Genomic DNA, 18,183 nt, shown 5'->3' with positions numbered 1-18,183 from the left:
ACCTCTGTTTACGTCCGCCTCGGTGGCTGAGCGATCAGTATAGATCGCCGCCGTCATGACTACCCGGGTTCGATTTCCGGTACTGTAAGCGATTTCAGCTTCGTGATGCCAATTTAGAACCTATTTGACCGAGTAATATCGGCATCAAGTTTGCTAACCCGACAATAGACGTGAGAACAGTGCGCTGAACAGACGACCTTTCGTACACCGCATCCATGTGACGCAGGATGATTCGACGGTCTGTTGGGTGCGATTAGCAAACCTGTAGTCAGATTTGTGAAGCTTTTCTTTTCTTCTCTAGCTCTATTTACCCCACAAAATATAGTATGGAGTTATTAAGAACAGACACGTACAGACAAGAAACGTATTTAGCATGCTTTCTTATGCTTTGCCGAAAAATTTTGCTTATGATATCTGTGAGAGAAGAGTGAAATAAGTTTCGAAATTTAGCATTGTCACCAAATACCTTGTATTACTCACAGCGGCCTTAAAATAGCGCTCGTTTGAGTCCATACAGTTATTCATACTTCCGTTACTCGAAACTTCCCTGCTTGCCGTTTTTTGTCATGTTTCGCAGAACCTCTATTTTTCCCATGGACGGCGCTCAAGAACATCTTTGTTGTAAACTGCTTATCCACTTCCACATATTGATCGATTTTGATAAAATGTGTCGTCGTGTATGGACAACTGTAAGGTCGAAAAATATATACTATGAAAACGCTGCGACATGTAGCTTTTCGGTAATGAGGGAAAATTCTTTTTTTTTTTTTCCTCTTTTGTGTGACACTCGGAAGAGTTACCTTTCTTCCAGTTTATCACTCCATATAATTTTCCATTGCCTTTTCCTTATTCTTCCACTTCTTCACTCAGCTAATATGGGAACTAGGGGATACGACTTAAATTTCACTAACATTGAACCGCGGCCTCAGACTTTATTAAACAAATCATATTCCGAGTTACGAGTGAAGTGTGGATGTTTCCAACCTTTTTCTCTCAACTACGGGGAGAGAGCGTACTAGAATTACTGTAACGGCTAATTCAGATACCGAATGATTCCGCCATAAACCAAATTCCGTACCCCTACAGTCACTAATAAGAATACTTAAGTACTTACATTAAACCGATTGCAAGAAATACATTGTCTGACGAAAAATTGCAATGTCAGTATAATTTGTTTACCCTAACGGACAGCGGCGTTTTCAGTTAACGCAAACCTTGATCACGGAAATCAGGTCGCATGAAAAAAGCCGTACAACTGTTTACTTTTTGTCGGCGCTCCACACAATCACTATGAAATTCTTAGAGGTGGATGCTAGTGTCAATAGTACATTGTGTGTATACTGAAGATGGAGGGGGAAGAAAGGAAAGAAAAGGGAATAAGCTAATCATATCAGCTGCATTGCAATCAGTGGCGATGACTGAATATGTGTGCGAGACCGAGACTCGAACGCGGGATCTCCTGCTTACTAAGCAGTTTCATGAACCACTGCGCGACTCACACTGTGTCCATCGCAAATGAGCGGACTATCTCGACACGCCCACTCAGAACCCCACCAAGCACCACCTGTCAGCAGTCTCCGTCCAAGTCCGCCATGTTCGATGATTTTACATGCCAGCTGGAGGTCGAACGTCAATGTGCATCCGCTCTGAAGCTTTTTATTCATTGCACATCGATTATGTAACTGTGTGGTGTCTGTTCTTTCGCATAATTGCTTCTATTGGATAATTACGGTCATTGGTAGTCAATCACATTATGGGTCCGCAAGGAGCTACACTGGTGTAACATTTACAAAATTTTGGTTTACTATGTGGGTCTGCAGCTGAATAAACATGAACATGCAGAAATTCTTTTCATCAGCTACATTTTTCAGTCCTGACTTACTTACAGTATGATATGATTAATAATGTACAATTTTATGTTGAAATCCATGCCATCTTCATGTCAAAAAATTTCAGTCATAATGTGTTTGTGTGTTCATCGTTATGACCATCGATAAACCTATGATAGTGTGCCTTTGGAAAAGAAACTATGCACTTTCGAATTGCGGAAAAGGGTAAGTAAAACACCTATGTTAAAGAATCATCTGTTCGCCACCAGCCACCTTACACTGTTTGGTTTATCTATCGCTAGACTGACGTCATGTTGCTCTCGTTGGTTATAGTACTCCCATAGTGTACCTTTACTTTCATTGATCACATTTTGGAGCCGGCCGTTGTGGACGAGCGGTTCTAGGCGCTTCACTCCGGGACTGCGCTGCTGCTACGGTCGCAGTTTCGAATCCTGCCTCGGTCATGGATATGTGTGATGTTCTTAGGTTAGTTAGGTTTAAGTAGTTCTAAGTCTAGGGGACTGATGACCTCAGATGTTAAGTCCCATAGTGCTTCGAGCCATTTTGAACCACATTTTGGATGGTGGAACAGTACAGCATGTACTCAAGATACCCGAAGGCAGGTAGCCTCTGAATGTTAACGCGTATGGCTAGAAGTTGTCTGCAGACAAAAGCTACACTATGCATGCGCCTGCGCCTGGCCAAATTTCCTAGTGTTTCAAGGAAAAGATCGCGAACGTTTCCTCCGTTATCTAATAAATTTTGGGTACATAGGGTGGGACGATGTTACCTTGACTAACGAGAGTTGTTTTTGCCTGGATGCATGCTGTAACGATAAATAAGTTGTTCTTCTAATGTCTTAGCTCAGAGAAAGTACACAAGAGAACAATCCCAGGATGCCCGGTGTGGGTCCATCAGCTGCACTCTTGCTCGTTGGTGGGAGGGAAGCGGGCAAGAGGAAAACGATCGCCTATATATTTCACGTTTTTGGATCGTACTACTGTCATTCCTTCGACGAGAAGGCAGTGTGTACCATGCCAGATTAAGTACACAACTGATGTAAAATAATGTCTTCAATATTATGCACGGCAGCTGCCTTAGATTGTTGGATCCTTTCCGTGAAATAATTATGCAACTAAAAACTGAACTCCATCCGAACAAGCCTTGGAAGGCCCAACGGTACCGACCTGCCGCCGTGTCATCCTCACCCAAAGGCTTCTCTGGATGCGGAGGGGCATGTGGTCAGCACAACGCTCTCCCGACCGTATGTCAGTTTACGAGCCCGGAGCTGCTACTTCTCAATCAAGTAGCTCCTCAGTTTGCTCACAAGGGTTGAGAGCACCCCGCTTGCCAACAGCGCTCGGCAGAACGGATGCTCACCCATCCAAGTGCTAGCCCAGCCCGACAGCGCTTAACGTAGGTGATCTGACGGGAACCGGTATTACCACTGCGGCAAGGCCGTTGCCAAATACGTAACTTTTTTGAGGAGCAAATTTCGCGGTCTGCTTGGATTGTCACGGTACGCTAAATGGTGAATCGTATTAGGTTGTGCTAAGTGTTTGAGACATTTTACCCTACGATACCATCAGCCACCTCTATTATCGTCTGCAGACCAGAATACTACCATCCACTTCAATCTGAAAGGGATTCTGTGTTTAATTATGTAACAAGTGAGACACACCAAACTGTAAAACATTTGCCTAAAATAGTCTGTTTTTATTACATAATTCTATCACATGACTTAGTTTAATTTCAATTAAGTTTAAAAAGACTTCGTGGATGCATAGTTTTTATTTTTTGCAGTGTATATCTGTATAGAACTGACCTATTACTTGGAACGGTTCAGCAGATTTGGGGATGTAGCCACCGTTGTCCAGTAGTTGTTGTTCCAGCTCATCATCATTGAAGTCGAATGTGACCACGTTCGTCGATTTGACGGTCACAAGTTCTGGATCGCTAAGTCTGGTCTGTTTTGCCGCCCTGCTGTTCACCAGCTTTGGTGTCTGTAGGCCGCCAGGTTTGGTTTTCAACGCGGGCTTGTGGTGGTGTCCCCGGCTCGCGGCTTTTGAAGGTCTCCGGTGACCTCCAGAGGCTGCCAGTAGCACCAGCAGCAGTCCAGCGAGCAACACACGACGTGCCATCCTCTCCGCGCTCACAGCTCTGCGTCCACGTTGCGGTTCCTTCCAGTGGCAAGAAGAACAGCGTCAGTACATTAGCATCACATTATGTGGTGAACTCTTTGCTGAAATCGACATAACCTTTACATTGCTGTACAATGTTCTCTTCGGAAAACAAGTATTTTATTTGAGTTTATTGGATCGTAATAACATACCATTTTAACTAACACATAACATTGGAGTCGCTTTTACAGTGGTCCACATTCATAGCCTTAAAAAAATTCCTTTTCAAATTTTCTGGTTAGTTTTCAATCGTTATATAAAACTAATCGGGCGTATTTAAATGCTATTGTGACTACAAATATCACTTAATTCAAACTGTGTATATAATACGCTGAATTCTGTCATTTGTAGGTGCACGATTTCTAGCATTTCATTCCAGCGGTGTAGGTTTTTTTCTTTTCTCCTACTTTACTTCTTTTTTTTGTGAAAGGCGTCCATATTACAATCTGGGAGTGTTCTATAGAAAAAGTGAGCCAGTTACATGCCGCCAAGATACTTCGTGTTAAACACTCACTCTTAACGTTGGTCCAGGCAGTTTTCAAGTATATAATCTCATGTACTGACATATGAAATGCTAACCTAGTTTGGCTGATAGCTGAATGTTCTAGTGGCAGAGAATAAATCAAAATCAAAATTAAACGATTAGATTTGCAGTCTTAGCTGCAAAAAACTTTCCCAGCTATATCCGGTGTGATTGTTTCAGCCATCTTCCAGTTGCGTCCAATGGTTTCCAGCTGGAAAAGTTATATGCGATGTAAATGAAAAGTATGGTTTATGACAACAATCACTTTTGTTTCACTACTATCTTTCTCATTTATACAAATGCAAAAATCTGTAGCTCAATATTCAGTCTAACCATAACAATAATAATAATCGTAACTCTAATGATAGAAGAACAAACTCCACGCCCTTGGGGCACAAACTATGACTGTATTAGTTCTTAATAAGAGCACTGCAGTAACTCCGTAATTAAGTAGTTCTGTCGGAAAAAAAAGAAAATAACCTCCAGCTGCAAAGTGTACACGGCCATAGGAAACACAAACGTTTATCTTATATATGCTATAGTAGACAGAACGGCAGATTTACTTTTAGTATCCACAGAATCTAAATCCACACAATTTCTACCGTTTTATCTTCATCGGAAATAATTTAACATCCCCTTTTGAAGCCAAAAGTGAGAAGGAAGATGTTTGGTAAATACAGAAATGAAGTTGTATTGTTGCCAGTAGGCAGACACTGTTAACCAGTTAGTTAAACGATATGGCAAACAGCTGTGAACATACAACTGATGGGCTGTACATAATCACGCGCAAATAATGATAGGGGCGAATGAACAATAAAGCCTACCATGTACTCGTATAAAAATTGTCATACATCATTTTCAGCTATTATGGAAATCTTTCGCTTTGTTTCAGTCATCTAAAGCCAATCGTTAACGTATCCGTCAAGATAAATAAATCGATTTAACCGTCACGGTGTTGCCCAGAAGCCACAAATACAAGACGGAATGTGCATGGTGTGGCTCACAAACCAACGGCATTTGTCTGTGGAATGCGGAAAGAAAGTTTTAGAACGTCGTCGAGAATTGTGGTATACGATCTTGCACTCATTGATTAACTGGGTAATTGATCACTGCGTTATAACCAGAGGTTATGTGAGTGAATTGTGATGATCACGAAACACAAGGGTTGGACAAGAAAAAGAACTATTAAAAACAAAAAACAAAAATGTGGTAATGCCTCATGTGGTGTAGGAAAACCTTTGGCATTGAGAGAGCTTACAGTAGTCTCTAAATGGATAAAGACCGGTTATATTGGGTTTTGTACCACCTTTCCTGTAAAAGAGTGGCAGTTTCATGTAACGATGATGGAGGTACACAGCAATCGTGCGTCCTTATCTCCCAAAATAGAACTAAAATTCTTAATAAAATTCAGATCTAGTGACTGCGATGGTCAAGGGAGATGCAACAATTCATCCTCGTGCTTACAAAGCCAGATCTGCACGATGCAGTCTATACAGGGTGGTCCATTGATAGTGACCGGACAAATATCTCACGAAATTAGCATCAAACGAAAAAACTACAAAGAACCAAACTCTTCTAGCTTGAAGGGGAAAACCAGATGGCGCTTTGTTTGGCCCGTTAGATGGCACTGCAATAGGTCAAACGCATATCAACTGCGTTTTTTAAAACAGGAACCCCAATTTTTTTATTACATTTCGTGTAGTACGTAAAGAAATATGAATGTGTTAGTTGGACCACTTTCTTCGCTTTGTGATAGATGGCGCTTTAATAGTCACAAACGTGGTATCACCTAACATTCCGCCAGTGCGAACGCAATTTTCTTCGTGATACATTACCCGTGTTAAAATGCACCGTTTAGCAATTGCGGGAAAGGTCGATATCGTGTTGATGTATGGCTGTTGTGATCAAAATGCCCAACGGGGGTGTGCTATGTATGCTGCTCGGTATCCTGGACGACATCATCCAGGTGTCCGGTCCGTTCACCGGATAGTTACTTTATTTAAGGAAACAGGAAGTGTTCAGCAATATGTGAAACGTCAACCACGACCTGCAACAAATGATGATGCCCAAGTTGGTGTTTTAGCTGCTGTCGCGGCTAATCCGCACATCAGCTGCAGAAAATTTGCGTCAGAATCGGGAATCTCAAAAACGTCGCTGTTGAGAATGCTAGATCAACATCGATTGCACCCGTCCAATATTTCTATGCACCAGGAATTGCATGGCGGCGACTTTTGAACTTCGTGTACAGTTCTGCCACTGAGCACATTTTTTGCACGCGTTCCATTTAGCGACGAAGCGTCATCCACCAACAGCGGTAACGTAAACCGGCATAATATGCACTATTGGGCAACGGAAAATCCACGATGGCAGCGACAAGTTTAACATCAGCGATCTTGGTGGGTTAATGTATGGTGCTGTATTATGGGAGGAAGGATGATTGGCCCTCATTTTATCGATGGCAATCTAAATGGTGCAATGTATTCTGATTTCCTACGTAATGTTCTACCGGTGTTACTACAAGATGTTTCACTCCATGACAGAATGGCGATGTACTTCCAACATGATGTATGTCCGTCACATAGCTCGCGTGTGGCTGAAACGGTATTGAATAGCATATTTCATGACAGGTGGATTGGTCGTCGAAGCACCATACCATAGCCCACACGTTCACCGGATCTGACGTCCCCGGATTTCTTACTGTGGGGAAAATTGAAGGATATTTGCTATCGTGATCCACCGACAACGCCTGACAACATGCGTCAGCGCATTGTCAATGCATGTGCGAACATTACGGAAGGCGCACTACTCGCTGTTGAGAGGAATGTCGTTACACGTATTGCCAAATGCACTGAGGTTGACGGACATCATTTGGAGCATTTATTGCATTGATGTGGTATTTACAGGTAATCACGCTGTATCAGCACGCGTTCTCAGAAATGATAAGTTCACAAAGGTACATGTATCACATTGGAACAACCGAAATAAAATGTTCAAACGTACCTGCGTCCTGTATTTTAATTTAAAAAAACCTGCCAGTTACCAACTGTTTGTCTAAAATTGTGAGGCATATGTTTCTGACTATTACAGTGCTACCTATCGCAAAGTGAAAAAAGTGGTCTAACTATAACATTCATATTTCTTTACGTACTACACGAATATGTAATAAAAATGGGGGTTCCTATTTAAAAAAACACAGTTGATATCCGTTCGACCTATGGAAGCGGCATCTAGCGGGCCAACCATAGTGCCATCTGGTTTTCCCCTTCAAGCTAGACGAGTTTGGTTTTTGTATTTTTTTCGTTTGATGCTTATTTCGTGAGATATTTGGCCCAGTCACTATTAATGGACCACCCTGTATAAAACAGGAACCCTGTCATTTTGGAACACGGCATCGTTATTGCGGAACAAATATTTACCTCTGGATGGATACTATCAACCTAAATGATCACATTATCCTTGCTAGTGATGCGACCCTGCAGAGTAACCATGGGGTTCTTGGAATCCTTAGAAATTGGCTGCCCAAAACATCACAGAACTGCCGCCATGTCTCAATCTTGGGACATAAACTAGGCCAGAAGTTAGAATAACACAAGACTCACCAAATGACTTTCTGCCATTGCTACACAATGCAGGTTTTGCGGCTTCCGTACCACGTTTCCCTGTAGCCGCGAGTCGCCTTGCCACAGTTCGCGTGCGTCCCCCCGTCGGACGTTCGAGTCCTCCCTAGGGCATGGGTTAGCGTAAGATAGTTTAGCTTAAGTAGTGTGTAAGCCTAGGGACCGATGACCTCAGCAGTTTGGTCCCATAGGAAGTTACCACAAATTTCCAAAATTTCCTGTTACAGGCATTTTCGAAACTGATAAGTGGTTTTGGAATGCCAGTTCGCCTGCTTATGGGACTAGCTTCGTGTAATTTTGGTAGTGACAGGATTTGAGAGTGCCACATTCAGTTCTGCAATGACTTTTGCAGTTGTCGCCTCTTATTTTTCGTCACATCTTCTTCAATAACCGTCCGTAACCGTCACTCAATTCACTCTTTCGTCTGGCTAGTGACTTAGAGGATGACATTCCTCCGCGTTTCTACTGTGTTGTGTGTAACTTTGATACGGTACCTCTGGAAACACCAAAGACTTCGGATACCTTTGTTACAGAAACACCCATCAAACGAGCATCTACAATTTGTCTATGTTTGAATTAACTTAGATCGGCCATAATACATTCACAACTACACTGAATAGTCAAGAAAGGGGTACATCTGCGTAATATCGTGTAGGACCCTCGGGAGCACGCGGAAGGGCCGCAACACGACATTACTTGGAGTCGACTAACGTCAGAAGTAGTGCTGGAGGGAATTGACAACATAAATCGTGCAGGGCTGTGCATAAATCCGTAAGAATACAACAGGGTGGGGATCTCTCTTGAACAGCACGTTGCAAGGCATCCCGGATATGCTCAATAACGTTCATGACTGGAGAGTTTGGTGGGCAGCGAAAGTGTTTAAACTCAGAAGAGTGTTTCTGGAGCCAATCTGTAGCAATTATGAAGGTGTGGGTCGTCGCATTGTCATGCTGGAATTGCCCAAGTACGACGGAATGCACAATGGACATTAATGGACTTAGGTGACGAGACAGGATGCTTACGTTAGTGCCACCTGTCATAGTCATGCCTAGACGTATCAGGGGTCCCATATCACTCATACTGGACGTGTCCCACACTATTACAGAGCCTCCACCAGCTTGAAGAGTCCCCTCCTTGCTGACAGGCAGGATTCGTGGATACATAATGGTGTCTCCGTATCCGTACACGTCCATCCGCTCGATATAATCTAAAAGAGACAAGTCCGACCAGTGAACATATTTCCAGTCATCAATAATCCAGTGTCGGTGTTGACGGACCCAGGCGTGGCGTAAAGCATTGTCTCGTGTAGTCATCAAGGGTACACGAGTGGGCCTTAGGCTCCGAAAGCCCATATCGATGATATTTTGTTGAATACTCCGCAAGCTGACACTTGTCTATGGCCCAACATTGAAATCTGCAGCAATTTGCCGAAGGGCTTCACTTCTGTCACGTTGAACGATTCTGTTCAGCCGTCGTTGGTCCCGTTCTTGCAGGATCTTTTTCCGGCCACAGCGATGTCGGAGATTTGATGTGTTACCGGATTCCCCGATTCGCGGTACACTCGTGAAATGGTCGTACGGGAAAATCCCCACTTATCGATACCTCGGAGACGCTGTGTCCCATCGCTCGTGCGCCGACTATAACACCACATTCAAACTCACGTAAATCTTGATAATCTGCCATTGTAACAGCAGTAACCGATCTAACAACTGCGCCAGACACTTGTCTGCCGTTGTTGACCGCAGTACAGTATTTTGCCTGTTTGCATATGCGTATATAAATACGCAAGCCTAAACCAGTTTCTTTGGCGCTCCAGTTTATATGAACACTTTTCTCACCGGTTTCTTCCAATGTGGTGAGGACGTCGCACAGACTTCGTTAGTGGTCAGATAGAAAAGAACCACCAGCAGGTTTGGACAGCATCTTCATTTATGTTGACGCATGAATTTTTCGCAGCGTTTCCTTATTTTTGTCCAACTCCTGTACTTTGGAGGCGCGTAATGCAACATGTTTGTTGTTCTTGGCTTGCGATCAAACCATTAATTTCTATTGATAATAAATGGAAAGTAGGAGCCTACTTTTTCTTTTTATCTTTACTTTCTTATTTTTTATTTACACGTCAAGTTCCGTAGGACGAAATTGAGCACCAAATCTCCAAGGTCGTACAATGTGTCAGTACATAAAACTACAACATAAAAGTAATAACAGATAAAAATAAAATAATTATGTACCCGACAAAAGTCAATCCTCAAATTTAAGTGAACGTATTCAACAATGCAACAAGAATCAACTTACTTTTTCAAGGAACTCATCGGCAGAATAGAAGGAATGACCCATGAGGAAACTCTTCAGTTTCGATTTGAAAGCGCTTGGAATACTGATAAGTTTTTTTAAATAGAGGGGTAGCTTATTGAAAATGGATGCAGCAGTACACTGCACACCTTTCTGCACAAGAGTTAAGGAAGTCCGATCCAAAAGCAGGTCTGATTTCTGCCGAATATTAACCGAGTGAAAGCTGCTTATTCTTGGGAATAAGCTAATATTGTTAACAAGAAATGACAGTAACGAACACATATATTGAGAGGCCAATGTCAAAATACCCAAACTCGTGTACAGGAGTCGACAAGAGGTTCGTGAATGTACACCACTTATTGCCCTAACCGCCCGTTTCTGAGCCAAGAATATCCTTTTAGAATGAGAAGACTTAACCCAGAATGTAATACCATGCGACATAAACGAATGGGCCCGCATCTCGTGGTCGTGCGGTAGCGTTCTCGCTTCCCACGCCCGGGTTCCCGGGTTCGATTCCCGGCGGGGTCAGGGATTTTCTCTGCCTCGTGATGGCTGGGTGTTGTGTGCTGTCCTTAGGTTAGTTAGGTTTAATTAGTTCTAAGTTCTAGGGGACTTATGACCACAGCAGTTGAGTCCCATAGTGCTCAGAGCCATTTGAACCATAAACGAATGGAAATACGCAAAGTAGACTAATTTTCGTGTCGAACGATCACTCAATTCAGATACCGTTCAGATAGTAAAAATGGCAGCATTAAGTCTTTGAACAAGATCCTGAACGTGGGCTTTCCACAACAGTTTACTATCTATCTGAACACCTAGAAACTTGAACTGTTCGGTTTCACTAAACATATGCCCATTCTGTGAAATTAAAACGTGTGGATTTGTTGAATTGTGTGTTAGAAACTGTAAAAACTAAGTCTTACTGTGATTTAGCTTTAGTTTATTTTCTACATGCTATGAACTTAGGTCATGAACTGCTCTATTTGAAAGCGAGACAATCTAGCACACAACATCCTTTTCTACCAAGCTAGTGTCATCAGCAAACAGAAATATTTTAGAATTACTCGTAATACCAGAGAACATATCATTTATATGAATAAGGAAAAGGAGTGGCCCCAATACAAGTCCCTGGGGCACCCCCCACTTAACTGTACCCCACTCACACCCCACATCACACCCATTATCAGCGTTGTGAATAATGACCTTTTGCTGTCTGTTGCTAAAGTAAGAGGTGAACCAACTGTGAGATATTCCCCGTATCGGCGAGTACTGCGGCTACCTGGCGGGAGATCCCACTCTTCCAGTGTTTTGGAGAGCCACATTGTGTCATGGTTGGGGAAGATATCATGTGTGATTTCAAATCACGACAGGTACTGATTGAGAGAACTCTGACTGCTCAACAGTGTGACACGGACATCCTGTGTCGTCGAGTTTCAACAGGACAATTCTCGTGTCCGCACGGCACGTGTCTGCGTGATGTTGAGGTACCCTAGTGGCCAGCAACGCCCCTAGATCCCTAGCCAATAGAACTGGTGTGAGCTTCCCTCGTATGCCAACTCCGTCCCAGTATCAGTATCCTGGTATCAAAGACCAGCTACGACAGTTGTGGGCCAGCTTTTCTCAGGAAAGAAGGTTTGTGCCACCGTTACCAAGAGAGCGTGCAGTGTCATACTCATATTGCCAAGTTATTTGTAAATTTGATTCGATTTTGCAATCACTGAAGTAACTTCACATACCACCTCAATCCGCGAAGTGTCAGCCACTTGACAGCTGTAACATGGTAAGCAGCCAAAGATGGCAGGTGATACTGCTTGTATAACCTTATTGCTTCCACCCAGATTATCGATGATCCCCTAGGCTTCGCTGTTTGTTACATTTGAGCTAGGAATAAAAAGGAAAGTTTACCTTACACATTTTTGTTTTCCAGGTGTCTCATCTTGTTCAGTAAACGTGTGATATATCCAGTATCATTACGGCAGCAATTATAGAGACGATTTATAGCCGACACGAGCAGACTGGGCTTCAATTGCACCCTACAACATCTGGTTTCCTGAGTCATTTTAGAAGTAGTTGTAAGGGATCAACGGATATTGGAGACATTTGAAACTGTACTCGTACCTCCCTCCAAACTGTCGTGGGTCCAAATGATTTCGGAAAACTAAGATCTGTAGAAGATGATTAACTAACTACGTTGTTGACCGATGTTCTGATAAGTATTTAATCCTAACTTGCTAAAACCAGGTTTCCCATAGCAAGACAGGCATCGCAACATGAAGGAAGTTCAAATAATGGCATACAGTTATGTTTATGAGACCACTTCGGAATGGAACCTATTTGCGATTTATTTGGAGTTGTCTATATAGCAGAGTGTGTTGCTGTTTTTTGCACAGAATACTTAATTGATGTATTTTATTGGCCTGATCTAAGCTATGACTGGAATACCCTCTGACGCAACAACCGTTGACCACGGTTCGAAAAGAATAGAAACTAGTCGAAAGCCCTCTCATATAGTGAATAAGGAGCGAGGACTTGCCACCCAGTATCTGGGTTATGTCTGGGGCTTGTGGCAGAAGCAGGTTTATGAATGTTGATGACCACAGTGTGTAGCTACTGAGTCGACGAGGTGGTCCCCTAGAATAGCTGTCAGTGTTAAGAGTTTGGCGTACGTGTGGCTCTGAAGTCAGCCATCATTCTGACTGTGCTAGAGAAAGACGTAGGATACGTAAATCGGTTCATTGTACTAGAAACAATGTGTTACCAAATATAGCATCCGTAATCTGCCACACTATCACAGAAATCCATTTGGTACTTTCTTGTGGTAGGGTACTGAAACCCGCACGGAGACCGCCATTCAACGCTAAGCATGAACACGTACATAGTTGCGATGTCAGCACATTTTGCTTACTGTGGAAGCTTATGAGTGCGTCCAAACGCAAATGAGTTGAACGATTCGATGAGTTGAACGATTCGAAACGTCTGCCTTTCTCTGGCAGTGAACCGTTAAGTTCATACTGACGCTGAAGCTTTTTTTGTATGGACAATGTTTGTATCACATGACAAACGGTACGGCTGCCAGCTGTTAATTACATTCATTTATTTGATTACCTACAGTACTTCGATGGATATTCATACTGTAAGTGGAATCTCACTGAAATCGATTAAAATTAAGTAAAACAGACCTAACTCGCTTGCAAGACCTCAAATACTACAATGTACGGGAAAAAACGCCAGCGGTATGTCACTTTTAAATCCGAAAGCACAATATCTCTTTTAAAACACCTTAGACTATAGGAAGAAACGTAGTTCATATAACGTAAATAATTGTCAAACTTGTAACACTTTAAGAATTAGTTCTGACAAACTCATCAAGCACTTACTGATTCTTCTGAATCGGTGAGCCAATGTGAGGTTCTACGGCTTTCCGTAATATGCGACAAAAATGAGCATCCTTAAATGTTTCATAAAATACAAATAAATCAAACGGTTCCTCTACATTGCTTCACGCGCATTATATCGATGAAAATGTCATTGCTTGATGTTAGCATCTCTGCATGAGCCTTTATTCCAAGTGCCGAGCCGCGCGGGGTAGCCGCGCGGTCTAGAGGCGCCTTGCCACGGTCAGCGCCGCTGCCCCCGTCGGAGGTTCGAGTCCTCCCTCGGACATGGGTGTGCGTGTTGTCCTTAGCGTAAGTTAGTTTAAGTTAGATTAAGTAGTGGTTAAGCTTAGGGACCCATAAGATCTTACCACAAATTTTCAATTTTCTGAGTGCCGAAGAAGAGATGCTGTTATTTGATCTTCATCATAGTTTCTGTTCGCAAAATTAGAAAGAAATTTTGTAAATTGGTTTGGAGGATCGATGCAACTCAGCTGAAGGTGGCAAATTTATTACATCGTTTGCTTAGACTCTTCTTGCTGACACCGGTAAATCATGATGTTCCTAATGATCTGTGAAATGCACTTCGGTCCTGATTCAGTCCTTAATAAACGTTACATGTTTACCTGAATATTTCTGCCTCAATGATGTCTGTGCAGCTATTCTGCCTTTGTCTACTGGAGTTTACATCAACGAGTAAAGACGTGTGCGCTGCGTCTTTGAGGTTGACCACTGACTCAAGCTTAACGTTAGCTGCTTTATAAGAATGACAGTAATCTTATCTGGGAATGTCCGCTGTTAACGAATAACAACATAGGAAGTAGACAGCGATTGTGTAACAACCTAAAATTACCTAGTATAAGCGGACCTGACGTCATTGTGCTACATGACACGTGGAAGAACTTGCACTTATTATCAAGTCTATAAGGAAAGTAAAAACATACTAAATTCAAATTTCATGTGAACTTTAGCAGTTAATAATACTAAAATGATGTAAGCAAAAATCAAATACAACTCATAACATGTAATTTGAAGTCAATTGAAAGGTTCAGAAAATTTAAGCCATCATAAAAGTCTACACATGAAGGATAGAGGACAAGGTTCCTTTTTATTGTTGTTGACAGGGTTAGTAAAGACGGAATCCAAGCTTCACCCAAACTGTAGCTGAAGCTGTCCGCTGTACTGAATATAGGTGTTAAATTGATGGCATAATTCTTACGAAATCTGGAATGGAATTTCGTATCATTGATTGTGTACAATTAAATGCCGATAAGTTAGACGATTCAACAAGACCGTAGGCCATTGCTAGAGCTGTTACCAAGTGGCTAAAATGCTAAATGACTTACCTGTATTATAATATCGAACGTCGCTGAGGTTCATAACAGGGCACAATCTTCACTGGCCACCATAATGAGTGTAGTGTGTACGGTGACACCACAAATCTAGGCACTGCACAATTCGACCACTCATCCGAATGGAGACATATAATGAGACCCCATTCAAACTCTGTCGGGTAATCCCCCCAGGGGCCTCGCCACTCTTTGGCGGGTTCGTGCTTGACTACCATGGGGCCCCACCCTTAGCAGCATCTTTCCCCTTCCGTGCTGCATGTCCATCCTCTTAGTATTCTTTTTCCCCTCCGTAGGGGAACATGCCTGGGGTGTTACTGGGAATATTCTGTATTGTCCATCACTGACATAATAACAGTCTCACCATTGTTTTTCGTTCCCTTTTCCTTTCCTTGTTTCCCTTCTCCTCTAGTTCCTCCGTTTCGCTGTTTGAAGTTCCTCTATTTCTTCTTCCTCCCTGTGCGCTCCTGTCGGCTGACCCAAGCGTCTGACACGTAGCAGGTGACTGGGTAAAGCGTAATTCCCAGCCTCAGTCAACAGGTAGGGTTTGCACATATCCCTTGGTACAGTCCTGGCCCAGGGAAGGGTGGTTTGTCTGGGCTGCTACCTTCCCACATTGCCAATTGGTCCCTCTGTCAGGTGTTCATAGGTGTGAACAATCACTTAAGGCGGATATCCCCTCTTGTGAAGGTGGTCCAGACTTGGAAGAAGTGTGCCATTCGAGATGCTGGCAATCATGGTGGATTTTCTCAGACTGAGTCCATCATCTGCACAATCAACGTCTACGAATCGTAAACGGAATAAGGCTAACGATTCAAAGACCCTTCCAGCTGCACCACAGTTCCTCGTGGTGTCACGTACTGAAGACGGTCAGTCCTTTGCAACGGTAAATACGTTTATTATGCAGAAAGGTGCTGATGCAGTTGGCGGCACTGTGAAATCCTGCTCTGATTCACAGAAAGGCGCTTTGCTTTTGGAGACTTCTTCAGATTCACAAGCACAACAACTGCTTGCCGCCTCGCTTCTCCATGGCTATCCTGTTCATGTCGAGGCCCATAGAACTCTGAACTGTTCCTGTGGTGTTATTTAGACTAGGCTGCTCGATGGTCTGATCGAGACTGAAATTCAATTACACCTCACTGATCTGGGTGTCACTGCCGTCCATCAGGTAATGAAAAATGTAGAATCCTCCTTAGCGCCCACCTACACTCTTTTTCTCACCGTTGATAGAGTGATGCTTTCGTCCAAGATCAATGCAGGCTGTAAAATTATCACAGTCCGATTGTACATTCCAAACCCGATGCCTTGCTACCAGTGTCATCGTTTCAATCACACTAGAACATTCTGTGGTAGTGATGCTCACGGGGCGATTGTCCCGCTCTAACAACTGCAATGGCGACCATGCCGCCACCTCTCGGGATTTTCCTGTGTATCTTGATGTGCGGGCTGTCCAGGAGATCTGGGTAAAGGAAAAAGTGCCTTACCCAATCGATCACAAGTTATTGGCTAGTCGCAATCGCTGTGTTCTCCCCTCTGGCACTTATAGTTCTCTTGTTGCTTCCTCTCGCTCCATGAAGGACATGGCCACTCAGGCATGCGATCTCAATTTCAGTTCTGAGGTTGTGAAATCGCTCAGTGTCAAGGTAGCATCGCCATCCACTCTTCCAGCTGTGCAGAAAGCCATCACATTCTCGCCTCAAGGGGTGTAGCCACCAGCTACACAACTGGTAGGCCGGAAAGGACAGAAGGAGTACTCCTGTGAAGACTTATTACGTCCCTCCAGCCAGCCAACATATGCGTCTTCCGCTGCTAACCGGAAAGACTCGCAGAAGTACAACAAAGGCAAACAATCTTCTCCTTCACATACTTGAAAATCCTCTTCGATGGTGTTGCCACATGATATCTTAGCCTGGCCGGCCTTTGTGTCGCCAAAGCTTTTAGCATCGCAGTGACCCCTTGTACCCTGTCTCCAAGAAACAAATTTGCGTCCTCACAACCACTTTGAGCTTTCACATTTCTTCCTGGCTCATTTTGATCTCCCCTTGAGTTCGGCATTCCAACTCATGGGGGCGTCTTGTTGCTTATACGGGATGACGTTCATAGTCAACTCATCTCCCTGACTGCCAGTCTTCAAGATGTTGCAGTTTGCCTTTTCCTTCCTCACCTGACTTTTTCACTCTGTACCATGTATGTCCCTCTGTCATTCGAAGTTGGCAGGGCAGACTTCCTTCAGCTGACTAGGCAGCTACCTTTCCCATTTCTGCTACTCGGTGACTTTAATCCACATAATCCACTTTGAGGTTCTCTCAGAACCATTGAGAGAGGTGCCCTCTTGGCTGATTTTTTTAATCAACTGAACCTCTTCTGCCTTAACACTGGAGCACCCACATTCCTTTCCAACTTCTCGCACACCTACTCCCATTTTGACCTATCCTTGTGCACTGCCCACCTTGTGTTGAGTGGTCTGTTCTTTCTGATACCTACTAGAGCGACCATATGCCATATGCTGTCCGTTTCCTGACTCATACCCCACCCATGTGCACACCCAAATGGCAGCTCACTAAGGATGACTGGTGGCTTTACTCCTCGCTGGCGACGTACAGAGAATTAGTTTTCCCCAGTTGTGATGACCAGGTGGCATATCTCAAAAACGTTAACCTAACTGCTGCAGAAAGTTCCGTTCCTCGCACTTCCCCTTTACCACCCCGTGTCCCAGTACCTTGGTGGACTGAGGCATGCCAAGACCCAATTCGCGCACGGAGAGGTGCTCTCCGCATTTTTAACCGTCATCCTACGATGGCAAACTGCATTAATTACAATCAGATGGTTACAAAGTGTCATCATCTTCTTCTAGACAGCAAAAAAGCTGGTTGGATTTCATTCACTAGGTTAATTAACAGTTCCACCCCTCGCTCTGTAGTGTGGGCCAACCTCCGACGGCTCTCTGGAACCAAGATCCATTCGCCAATTTCCGGCCTCGCAGTCGCAGACGATGTCATCGTGTACCATACTTGTATTG

The 18,183-nt window shown here is 43.5% G+C and overlaps 1 protein-coding gene across 1 annotated transcript in view; it reads right to left on the bottom strand.

Moving 5' to 3' along the window:
• Positions 1-14,539, bottom strand: part of LOC124607299 (protein yellow-like) — a 39,737-nt gene extending 25,198 nt beyond the window's left edge. Inside the window, exons 1-2 of the mRNA XM_047139591.1 lie at positions 14,442-14,539; positions 3,655-4,009 (exon numbers count right to left, since the gene is read on the bottom strand). Coding sequence (XP_046995547.1) covers positions 3,655-3,970 — 316 coding nt within the window. The 5' untranslated portion in view covers positions 3,971-4,009; positions 14,442-14,539. The remainder of the gene's footprint in view (positions 1-3,654; positions 4,010-14,441) is intronic.
• Positions 14,540-18,183: the final 3,644 nt, after the last annotated feature.

The sequence above is a fragment of the Schistocerca americana genome, chromosome 3, assembly GCF_021461395.2.
Source record: "Schistocerca americana isolate TAMUIC-IGC-003095 chromosome 3, iqSchAmer2.1, whole genome shotgun sequence".
Lineage (NCBI taxonomy): Eukaryota > Metazoa > Arthropoda > Insecta > Orthoptera > Acrididae > Schistocerca > Schistocerca americana.
Note: the sequence above shows the minus strand (reverse complement) of the source record. Positions and strands in the feature narration are given on the sequence as shown.